Raw genomic sequence first — 26,982 nt, 5'->3', positions numbered from 1 at the left:
CAAACTGAGTCATCACTCACACGTAAATCAACATGAACACCAAAAAGCATAGTCTGCAAAGAGTTAGAAGATAGACGGCTTTAATTTCATAATCTCTTCTTACATACATATATTTAAGGCACAATCCAAAACCTTAAAACTTGAACCATAGAATCTTTACTACTGTCAACATTACTACTGCCTTGTAGCAGTTGCCCTAGTGAGAATGAAATGTGGAACACATCTTCCTTAAAAACAATCAAGGAAAGAAAACAGAACTTGACAAAACTTCTTTGAAACTGTCTTAACTAGGCACAAAAACTCAAGGCTGTTCTCTCCACATATCAGGGAGGAGGCTAGCATGAAAGCAACTCTGCATACAATATATATAAAACTTGCATTAAAATGGCACATAATGCTTATACAAAATAAAACCTTAAATCATACAACTGTGATTTTTGTTCCATGAAACAAACATATTCTTTCAGCATAATATAAGCAGAAAAGAAACAATGACCTATCATTCATGGATTGCTGAGAGTACTATACAGAATCCTGAGCAGATGGCACATAAGCTTGATACTTATGGGGTTTTTTGGCATTTATTACCTACTATTTTTGAACTGAAGAGAAGATATATGCAATATTATCTTTTAAAATGTAATTGCTTTAGGAGAAACAGGTCATTACATATTTACTTTTGGAGGAAAAAAGAAGCTTTTTAAAGCAAAAACATGAAAATAGCAGCTTTTTTAAGAAAAACTCAATGCTCCATTTAGTCATTTCCACCACACAACTTGAGTAGGATTTTCCGGTAGTCTCCTGAAGTATCACCCTGGAAGGAAACCCAGAAAAAGAAAGTTGAAGACTTGTGCTTTGAAATAGAGGAAAAAGAAGTGCAAGCATTCTAAACACGACATTAATGACCAAAAGAGATTAAGCCAGGGCTGAAAGAAAGCAGGTGTTAACCTCTTTAAAAAAAAAAAAAAAAAAAATTAAACTTTGCCTGCTAATTAGAAATCACTCTAATACAAGTACACAGTAAAACCTGCTTCTTCCATAACTGGAACCAAAAGTGTCCATAGAGAATATATTTCTTTAGCAACTGAATTTGGTGTACAGGTTCGACTACTTACCTGGGAATAGTTCAATACAAAAATCTCACTGAAAATCTGTCTTCCAACAAAAGGTATGAAAATATGGAAAAAATTAATACAGAAGTCCTTTTCCTTGCAGTCAATGTGGATACTCTTCCAGGGACAGCAAGGGAAGTTTACTCTTTATTATGTTCAAACATTAAAAACAATGCCCTGATATCAAAAGATCTTTTCCACAATTAGAGAACATCTTTAATGTTTCATGTTGCGGGCAGTGAAAGTCAGTATGGATGCACACACAAACATGCAATTAATCACAAAAGGCCCTGCTAGCGGAGTTTTGCCTGGTGGTCTTATGAGTAAAAAGTGTTCCCTGGGAGCTGGCCATTAACTAGTTTTGGTTGATAAGGCTTGCCAATCCTTTTCACAGAACAGTTTCAGCTAGTGCATTTATCTTATCCTTCATCTTCAGGTATGACTGAAAACTGTTTTGTCCAGATCAAAATTATTACAGTAGGGACAAAGAGACACTTCAAAGATCAGGATAAATCCTGTGCATGTGTAAATCATAATCCATAAAATATAAGACATTCCTGTTTACATATGCGCTGAAAGGAAAGAACTGCTGTCCACATACAAAAAAAAAAAAAAAAAAAAAAAAAGAGAGAGAGAGATAGAAGAATTAATAACTTTCTTTCCAAGAATGTTTTTGGCTCTACTTTTACAGAAGTAAGAAGTAGAGTTTACATACACGTAACTGTACACATGCATGCCCCATATTTACTGAAAGCAAGTTTTGAATAAGTTCAGCCTATTAAATGGGTATGGCCTGTTCCTGTTTCTGAATGGTAAAATTATTTTAATGCCAGATCAAAAGAGAAGGGGCGGGGGGGGCAGGGAGGGAAGAGAGAGACATACAGCTTACAGCTTTTCCACCAATGTCTCACTGGTTTTTACGCACACATTGGTGGTTACAGGGCAGGTAACTACGGTAGAAGAAGCAAGAAGCAACACATCTTCACTCCAGAGTTACACACTTGGAAAAAGCTTCTGCTAGGTGATCCTCTGTGGTGCATGGGCAGAAAGACCATACAGTTGCTGGCAGAAGACTCACATAAAGACTTTTTGGCGCACACTATCTTTGCAGGATTCCTTCCAAACACCACCAAGTTGCAGCCCCTCAGTGTCAACAGCAGAAGGAATAAATAGGGGCTTAACAGATTTGGTGCCTTCATTACAAGGTAAATGAAAATGGCACCACTCACTCTCCTCCAGCTCTTATTACCCTCCCTGTGGGTCAGGCATCCTCCTGACTGTCGCTACAGCTGTTAATAGCAGTAGTGGGGTGGATCAGCTGCTAAAGAATCTGAAGTTTAATCTATTTCCAAAATCTTATACTTTCAAGAGAAAGAGGAGGCAATCTTTTAAAAGCATATTAGGAGCTTTACACTCTTTTAATGCACACATGAGGTAGAGCACCATCATCATTCTGTTGGAGGACTAAGTGGTTTCTGCAAGATCATATACAGAGATTGGGACAAAGACCACTTAAAACCAGGTCTCTGAAACCCCTCTGGACCAATTTCCCTTTCCTTCCTTGTCTGTCGGCTTCCTTCCCATCTCTAGCTCATCTAGCCCTCACACAAAAGCAAGTGCTGCCTGCTCTCTGGCACTTCAGCCTCCACTCTCCTGTCAAATGCAGCAAGCCAAATACAGCCAGCTACACTCAGTGCACTTAATAGCTATTCAGTGTAAGGATTCATGTTCTACTAGCAGAAAGGATGTCGCGGCAGGGAAGATAAAATCTCCAAGCCTTACAGTGATATCTGTGTAGAGGGATCTGCCATACATCCGCTTGTATTCTGCACGTATGTCCAGCAGGTCAACCTCGCTGCGTGATACCATGATGCGAATCAGAGTTCTGTCTTTTGTTCCCGCTCCCTGAAACAAACAAAACAACAATATAATGTATGCATAACGTGTGGAAATGCTGGATGATACAGCACTAGTAAAAATAAATAAATAAATCATCACCTCACAAATGGCCGTTTACTAGCATAACCTCATTGACTTCAATAAGCTTGAACAGAATTTGGCCTATCATGCTTTAATAAATTAAATTTACTGGTAGGACACTAACAGTCATTTCCCTGCACAAGAACAGTTAGGAAAAAAAAGGGGGGGGGGTTGTCAGAGGGACAGGGGGTCAGGAAAGTTTGGCGAGTTTAATGGCCTATTTATTTATTTCAGCTAGACCTCCCTACTTAAAAGATAACGATTTCAATGAGTCTTAAGCATATTTGTGTTTTACCAAGTGAAGACTTTCTTTATTTAAGGTATGGTTGTATGCATCTCTCTGTTAAGTGGATCAAATTAGCTAGACTTTTCCAGCCTTTCATAATAATGATTACATCTTGGTAGTCATCTGCCCACTGAAAAATGTAATACCTTCAGCTGAACAATTCATTCCACTGAGCTGTACAAGCACTTAAAAAAACCAACCAAACATACCCCAAAAACACACTATAAGTTTACATATCTTGTCATAGGCACCTACCTTCATAGCCTTCTGTAGTCTCTCTGCAAAAAATGCCGGCGTGTTCTTGAGGCACTTAACTGCAAAAAGAAACAGTATTACAGAAATCACGTATTACTCTTCAATCAGAAATCACAGTCATTTTTTGAGCTTACCCTAGGTAGTCACATGCTTTAATTTTACATAAACATACACTCGATACAATGCAGCTTCCACTGCTTCAGTTAGTCACTGAAATTATTTTTATTTTGAACAGTAGCTGCAATAAAGTTAAAGAATGTACTACACTTCATGGCTCAAAGCATACTTTTCCATCACTAGAAACCATCCAGCGTGAAGCAGCCACAATTAATCTTTAAAGTCTTATGACCAGATTCTTGCTAATGAAGGGAAAAGAGAAGGGGATGGGGAGAGAGCAAAAGGCTTGAAGGAACAGAGTTATGTGTTATGTGTTATGTGCACAACTATGGTGCTCCTGGCTTTTTCCTAATTTAAGAATTTTTAGGCCATGCATCTGCAAGGTATGACGAATTCAAGTCCTGCCCTAAGACAAGTTGGGAAGCCACCTATGATAGAAACCTCACCCTTAAAGTTAGTTACACTTTTTTTTTTAGCCACAAAGTTCACCAGGCCTCCTGAAAAAGTCTTGACATGCTTATTTACTAATGACTGGACTTTATATTTAATTGGCGCAATTCATTAGAAATCTTAAAGAGCAAAATCTAAATCAAATTACTGTCATGGTAATGAGGATAATAAAAGAATCCTTCATCGCTCATCAGAATTAAAATCTATATATTGATCCTATGTTGGTTACAAGTATAAATCATGCAATCTATGGTGAACTACACAGAAAACAAACCACACCTGACTTACATTTTATAGCACAAAAAGGTATCAAAAGCAATCACATGAAATCAATACAGAACAAAAGGGGTAAACCTAAATACGTATTTCACAGCAACACACGTTCTATATAGGAAAAACTACTTTTCTGAATAGGAAAATGTAGATGAGAGATAGCAGTTCACCACACACAATTTTCAATGATATGTATAATACAATTCAAAAATGAATGACAAATGAAATGCATGTTTCTTTATCACTGTATTTAGCTAAAACAACACATTTGCACTTTAAGATGTTTGAAGATGTTATTGTAAGTTACCAGTTGTACAATCCAGAAAGCTTTAAAGAAAGCAAAATTAAATATTTTCAATTAGAAAACCTTTCTTTCCTGAAAATAAGGATCACAGAACAAATGATGCTATCATCGATATAGATATATATGTGTGTATGTACATATATATACATATAAATAAAAAAAACCAAAAACCAACAAAAAACCCAACAAAGTCTATTCAATAAAGGAGTTACTCAGTGAATATTAAAGACAATTCTTGCTCAAAAGGCTCTTGACTTTATTTTCAAGCTACAGTCCCAATTCTGAATCTGTATCTACATGGAGACCTCTCAAGTGACTGCAAAGCTCCATGAACTGAAAGGACTTCCAAACTCTGACAGTACAGTTTCTTTACCAAGGCGACCTTTTTCTACAAACACTGGGAAATATTTCTTTTCCCTAAGTTTGGTTTTCTAACAATACTTTTTGATGTGACAAATTCTGAATTCTGGAAAAGGTTTGCAAATGTATCACACCAACAGAGCTGGACCCAGTTTGGGTCATTAAAAGGCCACTAGAGTGACACCTTGGCCAAGGAGACTAAGAACAATAGTTACATAGTTCACATATGCACAAGACAGGAGTGAAAAAAAATGAGGCTTTTAAAATTGATTCCCATTTTGCGAGATTTTGTTCAAAACTTCCGCGAAAAAAATCTGTTGCAGTTGAGATAAATGTCCTCTCCCATCTTGTTTCCAAGTGATGCAAAGTACATTTTTCCTATTTATTTCAGTTGGAGGTTTGGTTTTGTTTTTTATGTGTTTGGGTTTTTTTTTCTAGTCACTACCATATTCAAAGAACAATACTTTTAAAGCAGCAGCTCTAGATACTACAGTAATAAACAGAAAAAGAAATGGAGATGTAAAGAAGCAGTCTTGTTTGAGAGACAAGAGACAAAAGACGAGAGAGAAAGAGGTCCACAATTTTAGCCAGAATAAAACATTCCAAATAAAACTGCTGCACAACAACTTGAGGCCTTGTCCCAACCTCATGGAAACTAGTGACTACCTCCCAAGGGACAATAGTAGACTTGAGGTAAAAGCCTTTACTCTTCAGAAGTACTGGAGGCACTTAAAAACAAAGATTTAACAAAGCTGTAACCACAGGAAATGTGGAAAAAATAACACATTTGCAATCAAATTTAAGTTTTCTTTCTACTAAAAAGAGGTAGAGGTAACTAATTACGCGGTTAATGCCTATATTTTGCTTGATTTCCAAAGCTGTCTCAAATATTCCATTCTCACTGACTGAGCGGTTGGTACAAGTTCTCATCACTTCTTAAAACAATGCCAAATACAATTAATAATTCTCTCCCCACTTTAACACGTGAAATTTAAATTCTGCAGCTGCTTGAAGCAAAAGCTTCATCTGTCATTTTGAGGTGAGTTAAGTGCCCTGCTTTACTAACCACAAGTGACTTCACAGAAAGCTCAACATAAAAAGCAGAAAACTGGAATTATTAACTAAGAACAACGTCCTTAGCTGGAGTCACAGATGCCACCATCTCAGCCAGCTGTAGTGGAATACCAGGAATGAACTCGCCTAAGACGACACATACCTACTGCCAGCATGCCCTTTTCCAGGTCTCCAGACATTTCACGACATATGCTTTTTTCAATGTCCCGGTTACACATCCTCTGGTACTCGCTGAAGACTGTTAATGGAAGAGAAAGATTTCGGGAGTCAGCCTCACAAAAAGAGGTGGCACCGGTGCATGCTGGATGGCTTCATTTCAATTGCACTTCTCAACTTGATACTACAGTATAGTTACGCAAGTTTTAACATCTCAAAGACTAATGCTATGTTATCAACCATATTGTTCCATTTACATGTCATCATGCTCCTTCTAGCTTGTCTAGTTCTGTCCTTATTTTTAAAGGGCTAGACCAAGAAACCACTCTAAGGGAAATAGTGAAAATTCTTCTAGGAAAGCTTTGCATGTCAATAAAATTAAGAAGAAAACATTCAGGTTCTCACACCCCTCCCGTCCCTTTCCTCTCCATATAAGTGCCACAATATGTAGCACATTTCAGAAGTTCTATGTAGTTAACTAAAACATTTCCACCACTATAGGCTGATGTAACACACAATCACCACCAAGTAAAAGGGGAAGGGAAGGATTGCAAGTGTCTCGTGCACTCACAAGCATGCACGATTCTAGTTGTGCAGTTCTTTTATCACAGAAACATTTGAACAAGTATGATCTCTACCTGCTCTGATATTTAAGAAAGATGATCATAATGTGCAGCTCTTGTGTATCCTTTCCCTCAGCAGAATTCACCCTGCTTTTCATTGAGGTATCATTACACTCATTTTACAGATGGGGGAAATTCAGGCACAGAGAGGCATTGGACATTTTTATCATTACATACAACAGAATCAAGTTACTGTTCATGTAGAGGACACCATTACCTGCTCTGAGGTGGGCCCTGCTTCTTGCGCACAGAATGGCATTAAATTTGGACTCATCAGTTCCTAGACGGTTCTCTCCAGCTGCATATAGCTCCTAAACACAGAAAGGAATTCATACTTCATTGCTCAGAAAAGCAGTCAGGCTGAAAAGCTGAGTTACAGATCTGCTTCTTTACAGCCTCTCCTCCTTTTATACTTATTTCTTAGTCTACGTACTGCTGGAAAACAGGAGCAAACAATAAAGAGCAACTAGTTCTAACCTTCTTACAATATGCTATGCTTGCAGTCTTCCTAGCTTACTGATGCATAAGCTCAAACACAAGAGCTCCAGATTACTAAAGGGGGGAAAATTGTTTAAAAGGTACCTGAAGACTGTTCTTCCTAAGAGGGCTTACGTCTAGCTTTTTTTCTACGCCTCAAGGTATGTTCTAGGATGTTCTCATCTTTTGTCTAAGGCATACTATGTAGAAAGCTAATTACATTGCTATTTATATGACAGTAGCGTGCTGAAACAATCCAGGGTTTTCTCTTTGTTATGTGGTGAAATGGAACACACAAAAAAGTAATAGGGCAAGAGTTACTAGGTCCAACTGCCTTATTTGCTGCAAAAATCCAGAGCTCCTTAAATAACAGGCAAAGGCTAATGCAGGTGTTGAATAGATTAAAATTTCATCCACACACATATCATCTCAAATCTCTTTAGACCACTACCTTAATAAGCAGCACAACGGAGTCATGCAACGCCTGGAAAAGCCAGAGAGGTGACAAAATGAGAGATAAAAAACCCTATGGACTCTATTGGACCCCAAGAGCTTCATTCATCTCTGTAATGGAGCTACATGGCTCTAATGCTCTGTCAGGGCTTTTCATATCACTTCCATTCTCTGAAACATAAGCAGTACATCAGGAGAAGTCACAAGGTGTACAAAACTAAGAGTAAGCAGAAACCACAGTCAAATTTCAGTGTATTTAGTTGACTATACTTAGAAATGACGACGGATTTCTACTGACCTGCACATCTTTTTGGACAAGAGACATGTCAACAGTTGTACTTTCGTCTCTGTTTCCCTGAAAGAATTTAAAGATACAAAAGTGTTACTGGTGGGCTTTTTTTTTTTTTTTTTTTTAAGAAAGAAAAAAAAAACCCCAAACCCCACAACCTACAAAACACACACACACAAACTGAAACTCCAAAAGCCTGGCATGCAAGTACCTGAGAAAGTGAAATTAAAAGCCTCTGAAAGTGCCCAGACGTGTCACTTTTTATTGCTTCCTCCAGAGTTTTCTTAAATTCTGGAAGAGAGACAGTCATGAATCATCATATACCCCTGCTCACTTCCTAAATTCATATTGTCAGTCAGTGATTAAGGAAGAAAAGGAAGAAAATTTTGATGGAACTGTAACAAATCTAACCTGCTTTATAGACCCTGTTGAGTTCCTGAATATGCTCATTACTGCGAGAAGCTAAGATTTCAATGAGACAATTTTCATCTGTGCCAACGCCCTAAAACAAAGCATAAGGAGAAAACACACTCTTCAGATTCTCATCTTCTACAACCTAGTGTAAAAGAAATGTAATAAGTTTATACAACAAAACACAATTCAGAACATAATCTTGTTATAGGAGAAGTCAAAGCAAGTAGTTTAAATGCTTATAACATGTTTCCAAGACACAGATATGTATTAAAGATATGAATCGAACAGATAATTAAAATAATTATGAAAACAAATTTTTATTTTAAAATGTCATCCTTCACACCAGATTCTAGGCATTTTAAGAATCAATTTTTTCTACCATTAAAGATGAATTTGTTAATTCTAATTGGTAGCTTTCACTAACTAATAGATAGCAGTTGCAATTACAATACCACTAATATTATTTCATCCTCCTAGCTACTTTAAAATTGCAGCCAAAGAACACATAAATATACACACTCACTCGGTAACGGAAATATTTATTTCACCTTCATTTAAACGTTGTCTTGATACACAAATGTTTGACCTGATTTTATTTTTAAAACCTAAATGTTTATAAAATAGTCTGACTGCTTTGAAGAGAAAGTACACGACACTTCCATAATATTTTAGAAAAGGTGCAGTATGGGCTAGGAAAATACCCCTTTGAGGTGGGTGAAAAGACAAAAAAGGTACACCCTGCTCAAAATCTTTATGAACCTAATTTTCTGAACTATTCTTGAGCACTGAGCATAAAGTCACTGGTAACTCTAAAGTTGAGCGGTTTCATCATCAGTTCCACCACAGCTCAAAGCAAAAACCCAGAAACAAAGGCGCCCCATGCAGTAGCTGGCTTAGAAGAGAGCTGCCTCAGTGGCTCACTCAAGACTATGTAATAAATGAACTGCAGAGACTCTTAGAATTCAGTTTCTGCCTTTTTTGTGTATTTATTTATCAATATATTTTTGTTATAACACAAACCTGTTAAATAGTCTTTACCTTTAGCCTATGGGAATAACATTTCTCAATTTTACTATCATATACCTCCAAGAAACGAGGTACAGATCAGTCAAACAGTGGGTTGAATATGTGGATGGAGAGGAGGGAATATAAGTTCAAGCTTTTAAATGACTACCAAAAATTTTACCAGCTCAAATATTTCCTCTATCTTATAAATTTGTATCTCCTACACAAACCTTTATAGCTTCCTTGATTTCATAAGCATCAAACATGACAGGTGTCTTCATCATTGCTAAGATTGTCCTCTCAAAGTTACCTGATAGCTCAGACTTGAGATCCTTGATCAAATCCTAATGAGAAGTAAAAACAAGGAAAAAATGCATAAAGACCAAAATTGACAAATGTAAGCACCAAAATTGTGGAGTTTAATTAGAATTCTTTATGCGTAAGTATCAATAATACATCTTCAAAGTGAAGCTATTCCACTTAACACTAAAACCAGCATAATGTAACACGTATATCTAGGTAATTAAGGTCCAATTAAATAGACTGCACAGACCAAAGAGTCAAAGTAACCATTTAGCAGAGAAACTGCTTTATATGTTTCATCTGAAACACTGCATGAAAAAGTCTGCATGAAAAAGAATGGGTAAAAGCAGAACCCTAAGCAGGCTATGACTTGTGAACCATCTTTCCCTTAAGCAACTTCCCATCATTTTTTCCAAACACTAAGTCTTCTGACTTCCAGTGAAGGAATGTAGTCTCTTATTTCTTCTTCCTTCTGTTCTCATTATGTATTTACCTTTCCATAAGCTGTTTTGAAGGACAGGATGATCTGCTGCCGTTGCTTGTTTGAACGACTTCCAAGACAATCGATAATAGCCTGCTCATCGGTTCCTATACATGCACAGACACCACAGAATGAGCATGCACATCATGTGAGGAGTCAGCTCTCTGTTTCCATTTTATCCTCTCTCTTCTAAACCCCACCAACATGTATGCCTTTAATTCATCTACAGTATCTCCTCTTGTGTACAACCACAGACTTTCAAAGCCCTCCTCCCAATCACAAATACAGTAAGATTACAAAAAAAAAAAAAAAAAAACAAAACCAAAAAACCCCAACAAAACAAAATACCAAACTCATCACATTGTTTATGCCTACATGAACTTCCAATAATTCTTCTGGTAACCAAGGACAACCACATGTGAACTAGCCCGCTCAGTACACATGTAACAATGGAGAAAGATCAGTGCTGAATCAGAGCTGCAATTCTACTTTTAACTGAAATGTAAACCCACAGACTGCTCACCGAATCCCTTCATGGCCTTCCTTAAGACTTCTGCATCCTTCAGAGGGTCAAATCCCGGTGCATCAGTGATCGTGCCTCGGTTTCCATGCTAAAATCAGACCAAGTTGAGTTGCATATTAGTGTTAACCAGTAAAGGACTGTGTTTTACTACTTAGGAAAGATGACCACTGTTATCAATTTTCTTTTTGTTAGAAAAGTAACAGAGAAAACTCAAAAAAACCCCTGCCTTAAATAATTTGCTCATTTCTATACTCAAATTATGAGAAAATGCAAGGTCAAGAAGGTTCACTGATATTACATCTGCTGTCCAATTAATTAAGGTTTGATGAAACTGTATATACAACTGGCAATACTTTGTTAAGTTAGGAAAGGCAAACTTCATTAAATTTGAATTCGTGTCATATCTTTCTTCTTGGATAAGGTGGTAAAACAGCATTTGTTTCAAGTCATATGATCCTATATTGATTGTATTTGGAAAGAATCCATCTCTCTCTCTAGTCAAACTTCTTTTCATGACTTTCTTTTCAATTTTAGGGTCAGTTTATACTTATATACACAAAGGAAATGTAGAGAAACGTATACATGGTCACATCTCAAAACAAAAGCACTGAATGCTCTTACTGTTACAGGAGAGATCGTAGGTCCTGTGGTTCCTGGGTAAGAGGGCATAGAAGGAGTCACAGCTGGGCCTGGTGGATAATTTGGCATGGGCTGCTGCCCTGGGTAAGTTGCTGGTGGTTGTCCTGGATAGCCCATAGGCTGCTGACCAGGCGGTGGTGTGGGCTGGCCTGGCACAGCGCCACCTGGGTATCCTGGGTAAGCTGGCATTCCTGATGGTGGATTTCCTCCAGGTGGAGGATACCCTCCATAAGAGGGCTGTTGTCCTGATGGAGGTTGCCCAAAGCCACCTGGAGGGACTGGGGGATAACCCCCAGGTGTTGAAGGATATATGCCTTGTGGTACATTTGTCCCTCCAAAGGTCCCTGCCAGGTTGGATGCCTGCAATGACAGCCAATAAAGCAAGAGACGGGAAGATGTACAAATGGTTGAGGTTCAACAATAAGCTTAATACAATACAACCTCCCTCCCCACCAACACAGACAGGTAGTTCTGCATCTGCAAAAGAACTTTGCAATAATCATGTCTTACTAGGAAGCAAGATGGAGAAAAACCCTGTATTCAGTTGACTCTTGCTTTACTGTAATCATCAGCTGCCATACACAAAGAAGCAGCACCAACAGACACATACCTGCTGCTGCATCCAGCATTACACCAGTCACATAGAAGAGTGCCAATAGCCACACACCTCTTATTCTAAAAACTTACACCAATTAACCCCAGCAACACAAAACTATGCTTAGCCCTTCTCTGTCCATGGCTGCCTTACATGACCACAGCATCATCTGAGTGCAGGGATTTACTACGAGCAACCTCTGGCTGTTTTGTGATGCACGAGATGCATTAGTAGTTTACAACTGGCAAGAGTTCCTTTTGGAAAGACATCTCCAGAAACTGCCACAAAGATACTCCACTCCACCTGCAATATCATCTTCCCATGTGACACACTCGGGCCCTCTTCTACAGAGGCACTGACATTTGATGATTGCAGTCTTCTCAGAAGCTAGGTGCTGTGGATATTGCTATGTGCACCCGAGATCGTTTGTTGCTCATTTTGACTGCTGGCTGCCAAATCACTTCATTTAATTGTTGCCTCAGAAAGGCATCTATAATGCAAATGTCTTCCTACAAACTGTCCTTCGTTAGGCAGCATAACAGATTTCTGAAGACTAAGTTGTCAGAAGTGTCACTCGCTTCTACTCTATGCCAAAAAACCCCCCGAAAGCCACACTGGAAACATCTGCATTTTCTTCGATCAATGTAAAAGGTTTTTACTGCCATCTGTCAAACATCAGTGCTTGTAAGAGACAACTGATCCCATATTCTTTTCAGGGATGAGTCATTGGTACCTCAAATTGCACAGCCTTGTTCCATATTCAGACTGGCCAAAATCCAGGTAATAGACAAAATCTGGACTGTGTTTGCCAATATGAATATATTAACAGTGGATACTCAGTGTTAATAGTCTGTTCCTCTATTCCACTGCACAGCAAAAGCCAAGTTATATTACTTTTATGTCCATGACTTTTGAAGTTAGGTTCTTAAATAAACATTTAACTAGTGGTCTGCATTCCTAAAATAAGGAATTTGTTGCAGTAACCATTTTCTTCAATAGATGATATTGAATGCTCAACACCTACACAGACTAGACATAAAGGCACAGAACTCAAGTGATAAACTTCTCAGTGGCAATGCCAGAGGCACATCTTTGCACTTAAGGAAGTCACAGTAAAACACATTAATTGAAAGCAAACTCACCATTCCAGCCATGTAGTTGGGATTGAACTGACTGGCGTAGCCAGCCACATTTTCTAGACCAATTGGAGGTGGATTTGAAGGTGGATAGGCAGCACCACCCCAAGGACTGCTACCTGAAATCAAACACAGCTGTCCTGAAACAAGAAACTACACCTTTTTAAACTTATTCCTTACTTCTTACATTTCTCATGTAATGTCTGTTCAACACCAGCAGTTTGGGAGAAGAAAAATCAACTAAAGAGGTGCAGGGTAGCAGTGCAACTATGATATAAAGGGAAGCCTCACTGGATATTTCTAATCATGTTAGTTATTGTTGAATCTTTAAGTTCTCATTTAAAACAACTCTGAACATATTTGAAGGTTAACACTCAAGAGTTAATACTCTAAGCACCATATTTTGACTAGAGAGTAGTTTCTCTTAAACTACATAGTTGTCTGGGTATTCCAGTAGGAAGATATTATTAATTCCTGCTAATTTGAGAGATGTCTACATGACACAGTACATTCACAACTTTCCAAGTCACAAAACTTGGCTGCACACAGCAGTGCAGTCTTGTCTGCCTAGCAGTCTAGCTAATCCAGAATATTTCTGCTGAGAAATAGGATTTATCATCCCAGGCTAGTTTGGCTTCTCACTGTACACTGCTTCCCCTTCCCGAGTTAGCTTGCCTAACTACACATTTCACCATACCCATATGACTCCAGTTCTTTCTTTCTACCAACAGTACTAACAACTATAAAGTTTATTACCAACAACTACAAAGTTGACCCTGATACCAAGCAGTAGTTACATATTTCATCAGCTTTATATTATTGTAATCGATATGCTTTTTAACAGCCCTCTCCCTTCCATACACAACCATCTCCCTAAGAACAGAGAATTAGGGGTAATGTCATAATTAAAACCCTAATTTTTTGAGGGATATGGTTTTAAATTGCATGACTGATTTCTCCCTGTACTCATTTTTCTCACCAGCTGCCTTCAAGACTCAGTACTGACAAGACACTGTTCCTTGACATTTATTGATTTTGGTCAAATTATGACCATCTCCCAGTGCTGTGCACTTCATTTCAGATGAATGAAAATGGACCTCATATGAGCACATGGTAGAGCACCCATACTCTATAAATCAGAATCCCCAGCCAAGATAACATAGGACTTAATAAGAGAGCACAAAAAGCTCCAGTGAGTCAAGAAAACCTTCTGCAGTCTTGTTCTTCATCCATGCCACCTTTCCATTCCAGATAGGACCACCGCTGCCATTTAATGTTTACTTCATCTAAACAACTTACCTGGGGCTGCTGGTGGATATCCACCTGCTGGGGGATAGCCAGGGTAACTCATTGCAAAGATCTGAAAAATATGTGTGATACAGTTATTTTCTGTAATGCTTCACTAATTATACCACATAAAATTAACAGGCAACATGTTTGCAGTAGCCAGTTACCTAAATTTAGACATAAACTGCACAAGTTGCACAGGCTTTTCCCTGGGAAACCTCTTCCCGTTTCCTTTTGCTGGACCAATAAACATGTTCAGATAGCTATGCAGTTCTAGAGTCACTCCTTAGACTATTTTTCTTATGCGTTTCCGTTATTGCTTACTGCTCACTTTGTCTATTATGTTGTTAAGGATGTATTACTTGAAAATGTTTACTTTATTGCACTATTAAAGCCTCCAAAAGTTTGCAACCTATACAGGACAGTCTTATTAATCAGGAGTAGAAAATAATCTGACAAATAAGCCATGTCTTCAAGTGAGTAATTGTATGAGAAGTGCTAGAAGGTATTTAAATGCAAATGTCTGCAAAAGTGCAAGGTCAGAGTAAGAAGCGTAAGGGATACACTTCATGTTTACAGCATTGCCATAAGATATGAAGGGCTTACTGAAAGGATAAGATCACTAGAATAAATTGGATCTCTCAAAGTTGATAGTGCCTCTGTCGGCACAGAAGTGCACAAAGTCATTAGCTGTCCAAAACAGAAGTGGAGGTCAAAAAGGAAGGACAGCTAAATAAAGGACAAAACAAAAACGATTTTCCAGAATACAGAAAGCCTTATTTTAAACAGAACAACTATCAGGAAGAATGGTAAAAGTAACCCAAGGAGCTTGTTCCAGATAAAGAAAACATCTTTTTCAAGGTTATTTTTAGTGACAATTCCCAGTCTATTTTTAAACTGCTGTGCAAACAGTATCCCTTTCCTTTCTTTCCCCTCTTTCCCCTAAAACACTGCCTTTTGTATCTGACTTGCTTTGCCCTATTTTGGATTTCAGCTGTGGAGTTTTGTTTCGGGTTTGGTTTGGGTTGGGGGGGTGGGGTGCTGGTTTTCTGGGATTGTTTTTGTTTTGCATAATCATGTTAACTCCCCTTTCTGGTTTGCATGGCTCTTTTGCACAGCAACAGTGGAATGGAAAAACATTTTTCTTTTTTTAAAGGAAAATACAATTAGGAAATCTTCAATTTATTTAACAACTGTTTGGACTTCATGCTGCATGTACTCATTTAAATTTAGAGAGAAATGAACTAGCAGAAATTACAATGAACAGAGCAGACAAAGTTATAACCTTACCTTACCCCTACTCCAGTGTGTAAAGTATCTAACAGACTCAACAAATAAGTGAACGCAGTTTCTCAGCATTAGAAAAAACCTGTTTACCAGTAAATCTATAATGGATGCCTTTAACCGGAAAAACATTATTTCTGTGCATGCAAATTTAAGTACTGGCCTCCCATTTGTGCCATTTGTTCATTCTCCATCCCCTCTACGGACAGAAGCGTGAGGTGGGGTCAGCAGGGGTATAACCATTATCCCCCTTTTTCTCTTCTGATGGGTGTAACGGAGTTAACAATTCACCCAGCTCCACATGAGGAAACCAAGCAGGATGCACAGCTGGGAAACTTGGTGACATTTTACAGAATCAGGCTTTAAATCTGTAAACTGTCAATCACAAATGGCTAGGTTTAAACCTCAAGAAACGTCCAGGGAAGTCAAAGCCACCCACAACCACCATGGCCCAATTCCTCATATTCAATTGTAAGAACAGACTATAGATTAGCTAACACAACACCCTTCACAACCAGATTACATCTGAAGGGTAAAGGCTTACAGAAGTTTTTACATTGTGTCAGATGCTTACAAGAGGCTCTCCATAGCATGGTAAATGTTTTTCCCACATTCCCTTCAGTCTTGGTTTCCAATGAGATCTTTCACTGCAGTGCTATCTAGGAGTTTTGGAATAAGTTAACTATCAAGGCTGCTACAGCCGAAAATACAACAAGCTTTTGGTTATACAAGCACTTCTCTACACGACTAAGCTTTATGCAATTTTTCATTTCATAGGCAAACACAGTGCATAAGACCCACAGCACCAAATCTGGCATACAATTACTGTGCAATATACACAAGGGAGCACAAACTCCACACGCAGCAGTCATCAGGGAGATCGAGTTTATTTTTCCAGGCGTGCCCAATGCATATCCTACGTTAAGATTTTGTTCGTATCTGTGTCCCTTTTTAATGCTAGAAGCTAAATCTTGGAAAAAGGTCTCTCACGGTCATCTCTGCAGTTCAGAAAAATAATGGATTTTTACTTTTGAATATTCACTGATGCTAAATAAAGAGCATAAAGGCATGGCAGCAGCTGTGTGGGGTCTTTTCAATGCTCTAGAGAGACAATGTTCCAGCCTGAACATCTTCAAAATGCCACCACACTTCACTGCAGCTTTACAGAACTTGATAAAGCCGAACACTTTATTAAAGTAGATGCAAATTCAGGTTATAAAACCCATCCAAAGAGTACTTGCAAGATATTGCTGTCCCAAGGGAATCAACTGCTGGAGGCAATGCCTGCTGTTACCCATACAAGGACTGTTAAGACCCCAAGATCATGAGGCCAAAAAGCAAAAATTCAATATTTTTGATTAAAGCTGAAAACAAAACACATTCTCCTCCTCTGCTGGAAAAAGAGCAGGCAGCTTCCTCCCTCCTGGCACTTCGCCACGCTCCTAACAGCCTGCACACAGGCATGCTGGATTGCTGGAGGGAGCTGCCAGGCCCCAGCCACACGTTGGGATGGCGTTCGCGGCAGCAGGGGAGCCACACAGCCCGCTGCCTGCGCTGCCCGCGCTGCCAGCACCGCTCCACTGCTGCCCCCAGGCAGGTACGGGTGCAGGGGAGGCGAGAGGGGCCAGAGGAAGGAAAAAAAAAAAAAAAAAAAAATCCAGAAGGGCAGCCTGGCACTTCAGAGCCTCATTATATCAGTAATTGGCTTTACATAATAAAACATAGCCATGGAACTAGAATAAAAAAGAACAACTATTACTCAAGTCACTCAAAAAAACCCAAACAAAAACCCACACAACCCAGATTCTTAGTATGCATAATGCTTATTAGTCAATGTGTACATTTTTGATATACAAATTATTACAGCGTTGAAATGAATTTTCTTATTTCATGTGCAACTATAATTATTTTTTTAAAATTTATTTATTTTTAGCTTCACATGTAAATACAATAATGACAGGACACTCCAAAAAAATGATAAGACGCCTTTTCAATAACACTTTAGGTACAAATTTAAGGAAAAAAGGCTTGTGGGTTTTTTTTGTGGTACAGGGCGGGCAGCAATGGGATAGGCGTTGTTTTTCTTAGCAGGGTTGTTTGCTTGCTTTTAATCCCATGTAGAAAGCTCCTTTCAAATTGAAAAAAAAAAAAAAAATTAAAAGAGCCTTTTGGCAATTAAAGCTGAGGTTGAGAAATAATGGCTAACTTCATTAGCAATCTGAAAAAAATGTTACTATATATATATAAAAATGTTCCACTTGCTTCTTTCGAACACTGCATTTATCCAGGACTTTTCCAAGGGGAAATTTTCCCACACTGGTTTGACTCCAGGCAAACTAGATCCACAAACACACCGACTTCTCACATTCAAAAACTTCCCTGATCACCACCTTTTCCATACTTCATTGCGTCTCTGTTGGTCATTCCTCTAACTTAGCAAACTATTCCCACAACCTTGTCTCCATTTCATCTTCTAAGCCCATCTTACCACATTTCTTCTGCTACATCCACAGCATTTACTGAAATTGTTAGTGATGAGCAGCACTTGCCTGCTGACAACAAAGTGGTGACATAGGCCAGGGAACAGAAGATGCAGAAGTCCACCCTGCTATACAAATACTCTGTGGGAGGATTCAGGAACAGCAAGGTCTGTGTTTGCTCAGCCATGAAAGAAGTAGTGCGTAAGAGGAAGAAAAAAAATCCAAGCAAACCAACCACACACGGAAAGAGGGAGTGCCTTAAAGAAAATACAGAACAAATACTGTTAAGGTCCTCACCCCGTTCCCAGTGTTCACCCTTGAGGTCCACCTGAAAACTCTAAATAAAGACCTGAGGTTTTACTCTCGCAGTGGACATCACTATCTCGCTTCACATCGCAAGCCATGAACCGCCCAGGCTCTTGAGCATTTTCCTGCTGCTTTGGCAAAGCTTAAGAGGGAACAGACCTGTTCATAAGAGTTTAAATCTGTGATAAACTTTCAATAGGAATCTTGAAAATATGCTCCTCTAAGCCACAGCACAGCAGGAAAGGACTATAACTGGAGATATTTATAACAAAAATACAAATTACACAATGATGGAAGATGTAAAGAATAAAATTTTAAGGCTGCCAGAAAACTTCTGTTTCAAGGTGCAATAGCAATAACCTAAGCAACTGCATCCACACCCATTCCTGGACTTTTTTTAGTGTCTGCTGTTCAGGCTCCAGCTACACCAAGGTCCAATAATTTGAGGTCAAAAAAGGATGAAAAGATTATGACCTATATTTGTTCAAAATAATTTGTTTAATTACGCCTGTTTCCCAGGGAACACTAAGTAAAGTTAAACCCTTGGCCTTCACTCCTCCTCCAGGTTAATTACCAGGATGTAGCACAAAGGGCTGCCTAAGGCTATAAATTACAGAACCTGCTCTGAGACTGATCCCTGATTATGAAATCAGCAGAACAGAATTTATCACCTTATAATATGCTGTGGATTTTCATCAGAGGTGAACTGAGGCATCCACCACTGTGCTTTTGCAAGACAAGGACAAGCCACAGTCAGCATCATACTAGCTAACTGCTACTTTACCAGCCCGAGCAAGATTTATCTTTGACTTAAGCACTGTAGCACAGAGGCTGTTCTCTCCTGTACCATGTGTAATATTCTTCATCCTGACAGATAAAAAGCCCTGCAATTTGGTTTTCCATTAAGTCTTCCGTGTATGTGACTCCCTGCCTAGCACTCCTTTCACTATGAAAAAAATAATTTAGTAGAACGGATTCCCCTTCCAACAGGACTTAATGTAACTGAGTTCATGCCAGCCAAAACTCAGGAAACCTCTTTTACACAGAACTTATCACTCATAGTTCGCCTTTAAGGAACCTTTACCGGTCTTAATTCAAAAATGTATATTTAAAGAGTACTAACACATCATCCATATTCTACAAAAAGATGTTTCCTTAAAAAAAAAACAAAACAAAACAAAACACAAAACCAACCCACAGCTCTAAATAGAGGGTGAAACAGAACCAAATTCAAATAAGGGAGCTTTTTAAAACTATCCATTTGAACTTCTTGCTACTATTATGAGTCCGGAGCACTGCCAGTTTTGATGATCCTTCTAATTCAATATCATCATCATCACCGTTATTACAGAAATACTTTATTGGAAGATAATCAGGCATTTTTTGATCTGCTGGGGTAAGCGCGGGGCAGGGGAGCATCAGAAAGGTAGCACTGACGAGTGTTAGTCAAAGTAAGGTAGAGCAGAAGAGAGATGCTACGTCCAGCAAAGAACAGCTGAAAGGGAAGCCACAACCGAGCCGTAAAAATGTTAAATAAGAACATTCATGTAACAGATAATTTTCAGTGACAGAAGCATAAACCATGACATTACAGCCCTATCACTGCAGAAGATGCTAACATGGGGTGATTGTGTCATAGATCCTAGAAAAAAAGTGCAAATATTTGCACTGCAATTCTCAAACCTCTAGCAATGAGAAGTTTTAAAACCACTGCTCATAATTTAAATTACATATAAGATTAACTCACTTCAAATATTTTATACTGTTAAACGCTACTCAAAGAGTAATTTGAACAGTGTTAGAAACACTCCACGCAACACAGAAATGCAGGAGAAGATATGACCAAAATAAGATTCTCCAAGATAGTGAAACAACTGCTTTGACGGTACCTGCAACAGTACAAACTTTGTATTTCATAGAATAACTTAGGTTAGAAGGGACCTCTGAGATCATCTAGTCCACAAGGAATTTCCCAGATGACTCACTCTGACCTACAACTAGTACCTTTTATTGCTTACTTTTATTGGCTAGTGAGAAAACAAAACAAAAATGACACCACATTCAACTAAGACCTCAGAAGCCTGCAAAGGATAATTCTGATGTAACAGGCAGCTCAGCCACTTCATGACAAAGTTCTTTAAACACCTAGTCACAATAACCAGCATCTGCCGCTCCACAGGAGCAAACAGGGAACAAAAGCTCCAATAAACCAGCCCCCTTGTCTCCTCACGAGACAGGCTCGTCCCAGCTTGAGCGTACTCTGCTCTCACTGGTACATCATCTTGACAACTCAAGATCCACATCCTTCACAGAGGGTCAAAATTTGAAAGGGCAAGTAGCCCAACCTCACATTCTAGCTGCCAGCAGAACCAGGTCTGCTGGAGATGGCAGTGTAACACCAGTCACCAGCACTGAACCACAGAGATGGCAAGTGGCTGAACAGAAAGAAACATACTTCTGTGCTTGGTTTTATGGACCTTTGTCTTAGGGGTCCAAACAGCAGACAACAGGGGAGAGAGAAAAGGGTAGTATAACGTTACCACTCAGTGGCATCATTTCATCGTTGTAAAGATTTTGCTTACGTAGCTAAATGTTTATTCCCCCAGCATACAGTTTCAGCCAGCATCTGCGACTTTTCTGGGAAGATCACAGGCCTCTTTGGGTTTACATATCAGTCCCTATATACTCAAGGCAACAAAACCCAAAGAACTTAATTGAGCCGCATGGACTCTCGAGATCCACGTGCAGCAAAAATATGAGTTAATTCCAGGAGGCGAGCTTCACTTTGGCTTCCTACTCTGCCCTGATCCAAGTGTTTCCTTTTGTAGCATACTCTTGCAATGTTCTCTTTGGAGTATTTACAATACAGACAGTCAAAACATATATGACAACACAGATAAAGACGCTTTCCTAACAACACAACAAGCAAGAAATAATACCAAAACAAGTTTATGAGATGTTTGAGGAAATAATAGAACGAGGTTGTTCTATTTCAAACTCGTAACTTATCATATAAAATAATTTGTTGCAAAAAATAGTCATGCTATAAATACTCCGAATTATGTTCTCAACTGACGAATGCTTCAGGGATTTATACTGATCTATTTCAAGCTCTACCATACAAGAACAAATTTTTACATCAGCAGTGCAAGTCAGAATAGGTAAATACCAATTACCCCATTTTGTTCACAAAGTACACTCTGCGTGGGAAATCCTACAGAACTAAAGCAATAGCATAACGTTCAGCACTCTAAAACAGTTACTAGAAAAATACCTAATTGTTCATTTCACACCACTGATTTGTAATTAGCTTCGGTGCCCAAGCCCAAATCGCAGAGCCAGGGAGTGGCCCCGCTGCAAAAGGGAAGGGCTCCAGCGTTCCCCAGCCCCGCGAGGCAACAGGAACAAAAGGCAGACAAAAAACTTTTCCATTAGCTCCTCTGCCAGTACTTCCTACATTCATGGCGTTCAGGCTGCAGAAGAAGCCAAATAACACCAAGCTGTTCAAGTGACAACTCCCCGAAGAAAGGCACACTTACGGGACCTGCACGGAACCTTAGTTCAAAGCTGCATGGACATACCCTACGCTGTGCACAAAATGTCTGTGCTCTGCACCAGTCTGACAGCCTTGGGACTCCCCAGCTGAAAACCAGGTAAATATGAGCTTGCAAATGAGTTAACTTTTTCTTAAAGGTGATGGCTTTCATACTTTCCAGACAGTGAAGTGCTTAGACACACAGCTGTCCAGGAACACTAGGAGTTACTACTTCTCTGTGAGCAAATGGACTTGCTTTGTTCATTCCTGACTATAAAGAAATACTGATTTTCATCTGATCAATTACTTCTTTACAGGAATTGACTTGTTCAAGAAAGAAACAATTTAGTATAGTAAATGAGAGAACCAGGTATTTCATAACAACCATAAATAAGCAAAGTTAAAAGAAAGCAAGACTATGGCCTTCAAATGTACTCTGCTTGTGGGATCAGCAAACTTTAGTCCTTAAAGCTTATTACTGAAAAAGAAGTATTGTTCCCCCTCTAAATCCTAACATTTGTAAAATACATTTATTCTCCTAGCTAATGGAAAACTGAGTATTTTCAAAGCACTGTCAAGTGCAGCCAATAACCAGTTATTTAGACTATAGATAAGTGCAATTTTCCAAACTTAAAGTTGTTCTCTCTAGCAATAATAACAGGGATATTCACCCTGTCTGCTTTAGGCAACTTAAGCACCTAATTTAGAGCAACTTGCTAGGCCAACGTTAGAAACTTAACATGCTTTTTTACCCAAACGAGAGGTCTTTGGGAATGTGAATTAGATGCATAAATTAATCACAGCGAGTATCGCCTCACATGCATATTGACTGAATGGCTATAGCAAGGTTTAGCACAAACAGAGGCCTTGCGAAGATTTAAAACTCATCTGGATCTTTAATATGGGATTAATTTGGTTGACAGTTCTTAAGCCTGCCAGAAGCTGGGATCCAAAAGCCTGAATCAGAGGCCCACCTCTCCTAATGATGAAATGAATAGTAATTAAAGGCTCCAAAGAAGGAAGGAAACTATGAAGTCCAGTGCTTCCTCAAGACAATAGCTCAGCTAAAGCTAGAACAGAGAGACCCATTGGTGACACTTTCCCAATGCCCCCCCAAAAAACCCACCTACTTTGTAGGGGGTGGGGGGAAGCTTTTAACCTTCCCTGTTACCAAGTAAGACAGTATCTTCTCTCTCAAACAGACAACACATAAGGAAAAAGAGGAAGTAATGTCTGGAAAGGACTTCTTTCCATTTCTTTGTATATCTTAGAAAAGAATATTGCTACCGATCGGACAGCACAGTGACACTCTGCACGGTACAGGGAACAGCCAGGTAGCGGGGCTGTGTGGGGTTCTGTTTGTTTTTAAAAAAAAGTCACATGAAGCCTATTCAGTCTAAGTTCCTACACTCTAATGATTAACACTGGTACATACACAGCATCTGTGACAGCTGAATAGCATGGATACAATTTCACACATACACACAAAAAAACAGCTGCTAAGCGTAGGCAGGATTGGCTGCCTGGTCATCACAAGCATGTAATAAAATTGTCTCTTAGAAGGACACCAGCAAGTCCCCACTCTAACCCATAACTGACTCCAGGCCTGCCCCAGCCAGGATCTAACCTCCTATCAAGATTTCGTAGTGAGCTCCGATAAAATCTGGAACAAACATGGAGCAACAGCAGAAGTAATATACTGTAAATACTTACTGCTGCCCTTTGGCTTACTCATCTACCACTTGCGGTACTGCATTACATTCTTCCCAGCTTGGGGAACTGCCTGAAGGAAATTCAGCGTTTACACTAAACACACCGGCTTACAAATAAACTGGCAACAGCAAAAGCAAAGGGACCACCTCAGCTTCGGTGCATGACAACTCAAGTTTCAAATAGGTGAAAGTGTTGCTCACAGGAGCGTAAACATACAGCCTTTTCTTTTTCTTTTTTTTTGAAAAAGGCTTTTGCTATCTTCTTTAAAAGCAACCCAAAACAGAAGTCACTACATACAGCTGACAAGTTTCCATCCTTATTTCCAATAGTTTATATAATACAATTTTAAAATATATCCAATAAGAAACCTATGTTTCAAGGTGGCAGACATAAATGTATGAAATAAACAAAAAAATTACATTGGTACTGTTACTCAGTTGCATACCTAATTCAAGGGAAGCCTCTAATCGCAATTTAAAGCTGACAGAGAAGTTTCTATGGATGATTACACAGAGCCTTGGCTAAAAATAAAGGAAACTTTCAATTTGTTGAAAGGCCCTGCTATTTCTGTAGTCACCATTAAACCACCTGCTCTTTTTGATTACATCTCTGCTTTAACTATAGCTTCCTTTTTTAATCCCTAGATCACTACCACAGAACTAAGACAGGCTCTACCTTAGCACTGATATATGCAATGTTATTGAACAGCCACCCTGGATGCTCTCTATCTTCTGAAACTTGCTCGAGGTCTAGGAAACAGCATCTCCTGTAGCCTTCAAACCAGACAGAATTCTCGGCTTGACTTTCTGTAGTAGATCTGATTGCGTGTTTTAAGTTGTTATCTAACACTACAGTCTTTACAATGTTTTGTCTTTAATATACTGTATTTCCTACATAAATACCTCCATAAAATAGCTCTATCCCACTATGGTTTTGTTGTACCTTTTAGCGACTTTTGACATTTCACAGAATTCCCAGCCTGACAATACAAAACTTCTGGGGACTACAGAGAACAAGCTAAAGAAGCAACACAGCATATGAATGAGTGTGATGACTACTCCAGAAATTCTTAGTCCAGATTCACAGAGATGTTTTGGCTCCTAACCTCATACTGAGGTCAGGTAAGGGAAAGGTACATAAGTGTCATTGTTGGCATGGACGTAAAATCATTAGGTCCTTCAAAACCTTGCTGAATCTGTATTATATATGGTACACTGTATTATATATGGTGCTTTCGGAAGGGGGATGGGGGAAGGAGTCACAAGAGTAGCTACGGAGGCACTTTCAGGAATAAAAAATTCAGCAGAAATGCAGCAGAGACTGGGCCACAAGCAAAACTGGAAGCAATGCCCAGTGCAAGTTAATCTGCTGCATCAGTGGGAGGAGAGTGGTCCGCGTGACTCTTACAGCAGCTCTAAAAACAGGAAATTATAGAAATAGCCAAGCTGTGGGGAAAGCATTCATACGCTCAAGCTTTACAGCAGCCATACACTAGCACTGGTTTTGTACCGTTTCTGACGCTGCTGTACGTGCTCCAGTAGAGCACTGACTCACTCAACAGAAAATCCTGTGTGCTGGGGGGGTGTCAGGGAATGAACCCCCCACCTCCTACAGCAGCCAGGCTTTTAGATGCATAAAAACCTACTTATTAGCTCCTTCATCAAAACACATCACACCAGCACTTTTCCCCCTTGTCAGCCTGTTTTCTCCCCACACCCTCACCTCAGTCGTTCTGCCCCAATGCTTCTGCCCCCGTTTTTGCCTGAGCTGCTTTCCATGCTTCCGACGCTCCCTTCAGAAGATTTCTCCCTCAACTCTTCCTCCTTATCAGGAAGAGGCTTCCAGGAACTACCATTAATCTGATAAACGAGGAAAAAACGTCCCAAGAAGACACTCCCCACTGCTCAGCCTCTCTTTGCCAGAAACAGGTCGGGGACAGGGCAGAACTCTGCTTTTCTGAATATTGAGACATTTATGTCGCTTCCTGTCTTACACACAGTACAGCAACAGTGTAAGAGTTTCTGTTTTAAGACACTTTAAGTACATGTAGTGTAAGAAAAAGTAAAGTATGTTACAGGCAGCTTGCAGAAAGGGATGTTTGGTAAAAAAAAGCGTTGTGTAACGGCTCTGACAAGACTACCGTCTTAGGCTTCTTTCTCTTGTTAACCATACACATCAAAACCAGAAGTTCAGGACAAGCTGAGGGCACGGGCAAAGTGCCGAACTGCAAGAGCAAAACACTCATTTTCCTCTGAAACCACCTCATTTGCCTAAAAAACAAGAGCAGCTTTCTACGAACCGCCGAGCTGCTGCGGGCCCCGACCTCCCCTGCACCAGCCCCCGGGCCGCCGCCTGTCACCGGGCCGCCGGGCCGCTCTGTCCCTCGCTCCTGCTGCCCCGTCCAGGAGGACGCGAGTTCCCCCGTCGCCCCGGGGACACCGGCCCGGCAGCAGCCCCGCGGCACGGGGCGGCACTCGCCCCTCTCCCCCCGTCCCGGCCCGTCCCGTCCCGCCGCGGGGGTCGCTCCTACCGCGGGTCCTCAGGAGCCGCCGCGGCCGCCGCCCCTCCTGACGGCTCGGTGGCTCGGCGAGGCGGTGGCGGGGGGCGGCGGCAACGGCAGGAGGAGGAGCCGCTGCGGCCGCGGCTCCTTCCGCCCGCCCGCCCCGCCGCCGGCCTCCGTGCGAGGGGGGGCGGGGAGCGGGGAAACGGCGGCCGAGCCCGGGCGGTGGGAAACGTGAGGGCTCCGGCGGGGACCGGCCCGGGCCGCCCCGCCCCGCCCGCTGCGGAGGCTGCCCCGGCCGGCGGGGAAGCGCCGCCGCGGCTCGGGCCCGGCGCCGTGGCCGAGAGGGAGGCGGCCTTCCTCGGTGAGCCGCCTCGACGGGGCCTGCGGCGCCCGGGGGAGGCCCTCGGCAGGGCAGCCTCGGCGGCTGCTGGCGGGGAACAAGTGGGCGAGTTCCAAAAAACAGGTTTGACAAAAAGGCGACTTCCAGGCAGAGGTCCGCTTCGCAGAAAACAAGACAAACGGGAGAAAAAGTAACTCCACCCATCACATGGGCAGCCTGGGCTTTCCCC

At 40.4% G+C, this 26,982-nt stretch overlaps 1 protein-coding gene across 2 annotated transcripts; it reads right to left on the bottom strand.

Annotated features, from left to right (window-relative positions):
- Positions 1 to 63: 63 nt before the first annotated feature.
- ANXA11 (annexin A11) lies at positions 64 to 26,559 on the bottom strand. Of its 2 annotated transcripts, none has more exons than XM_082309392.1 (15): positions 26,441 to 26,559; positions 14,605 to 14,665; positions 13,312 to 13,424; positions 11,557 to 11,934; positions 10,936 to 11,023; positions 10,425 to 10,519; positions 9,859 to 9,972; positions 8,621 to 8,711; positions 8,421 to 8,500; positions 8,219 to 8,275; positions 7,208 to 7,301; positions 6,354 to 6,449; positions 3,634 to 3,692; positions 2,895 to 3,017; positions 64 to 814 (listed from the first exon to the last, which is right to left on the bottom strand). In XM_082309392.1, the coding sequence occupies exons 2-15, from the start codon at positions 14,654 to 14,656 to the stop codon at positions 755 to 757; spliced, it is 1,500 nt and encodes a 499-aa protein (XP_082165518.1). In that variant the 5' UTR covers positions 14,657 to 14,665; positions 26,441 to 26,559; the 3' UTR covers positions 64 to 754. The 2 variants fall into 2 exon arrangements, with proteins under 2 accessions (XP_082165518.1, XP_082165519.1); XM_082309393.1 differs by lacking the exon at positions 26,441 to 26,559 and adding an exon at positions 25,633 to 25,737.
- Between the last annotated feature and the right edge of the window lie 423 nt (positions 26,560 to 26,982).

Source organism: Platalea leucorodia (genome assembly GCF_965183815.1).
Source record: "Platalea leucorodia genome assembly, chromosome: 4".
In the NCBI taxonomy this organism is placed as follows: Eukaryota; Metazoa; Chordata; class Aves; order Pelecaniformes; family Threskiornithidae; genus Platalea; species Platalea leucorodia.
The sequence above is the reverse complement of the archived record's forward strand: the minus strand, read 5'-3'. Positions and strand labels throughout refer to the sequence as shown.

Bases quoted from the DNA above. Each gene is read 5' to 3' on its own strand.
- ANXA11 (XM_082309392.1), bottom strand. From the start codon at position 14,656: ATGAGTTACCCTGGCTATCCCCCAGCAGGTGGATATCCACCAGCAGCC. The intron at 11,935-13,311 runs GTGAGTTTGCTT...CTGTCATTGCAG, and splicing joins CCAACTACATGGCTGGAATG to GCATCCAACCTGGCAGGGAC. The intron at 3,693-6,353 runs GTATGTGTCGTC...TTCTTTTTGCAG, and splicing joins AAAGGGCATGCTGGCAGTAG to TTAAGTGCCTCAAGAACACG.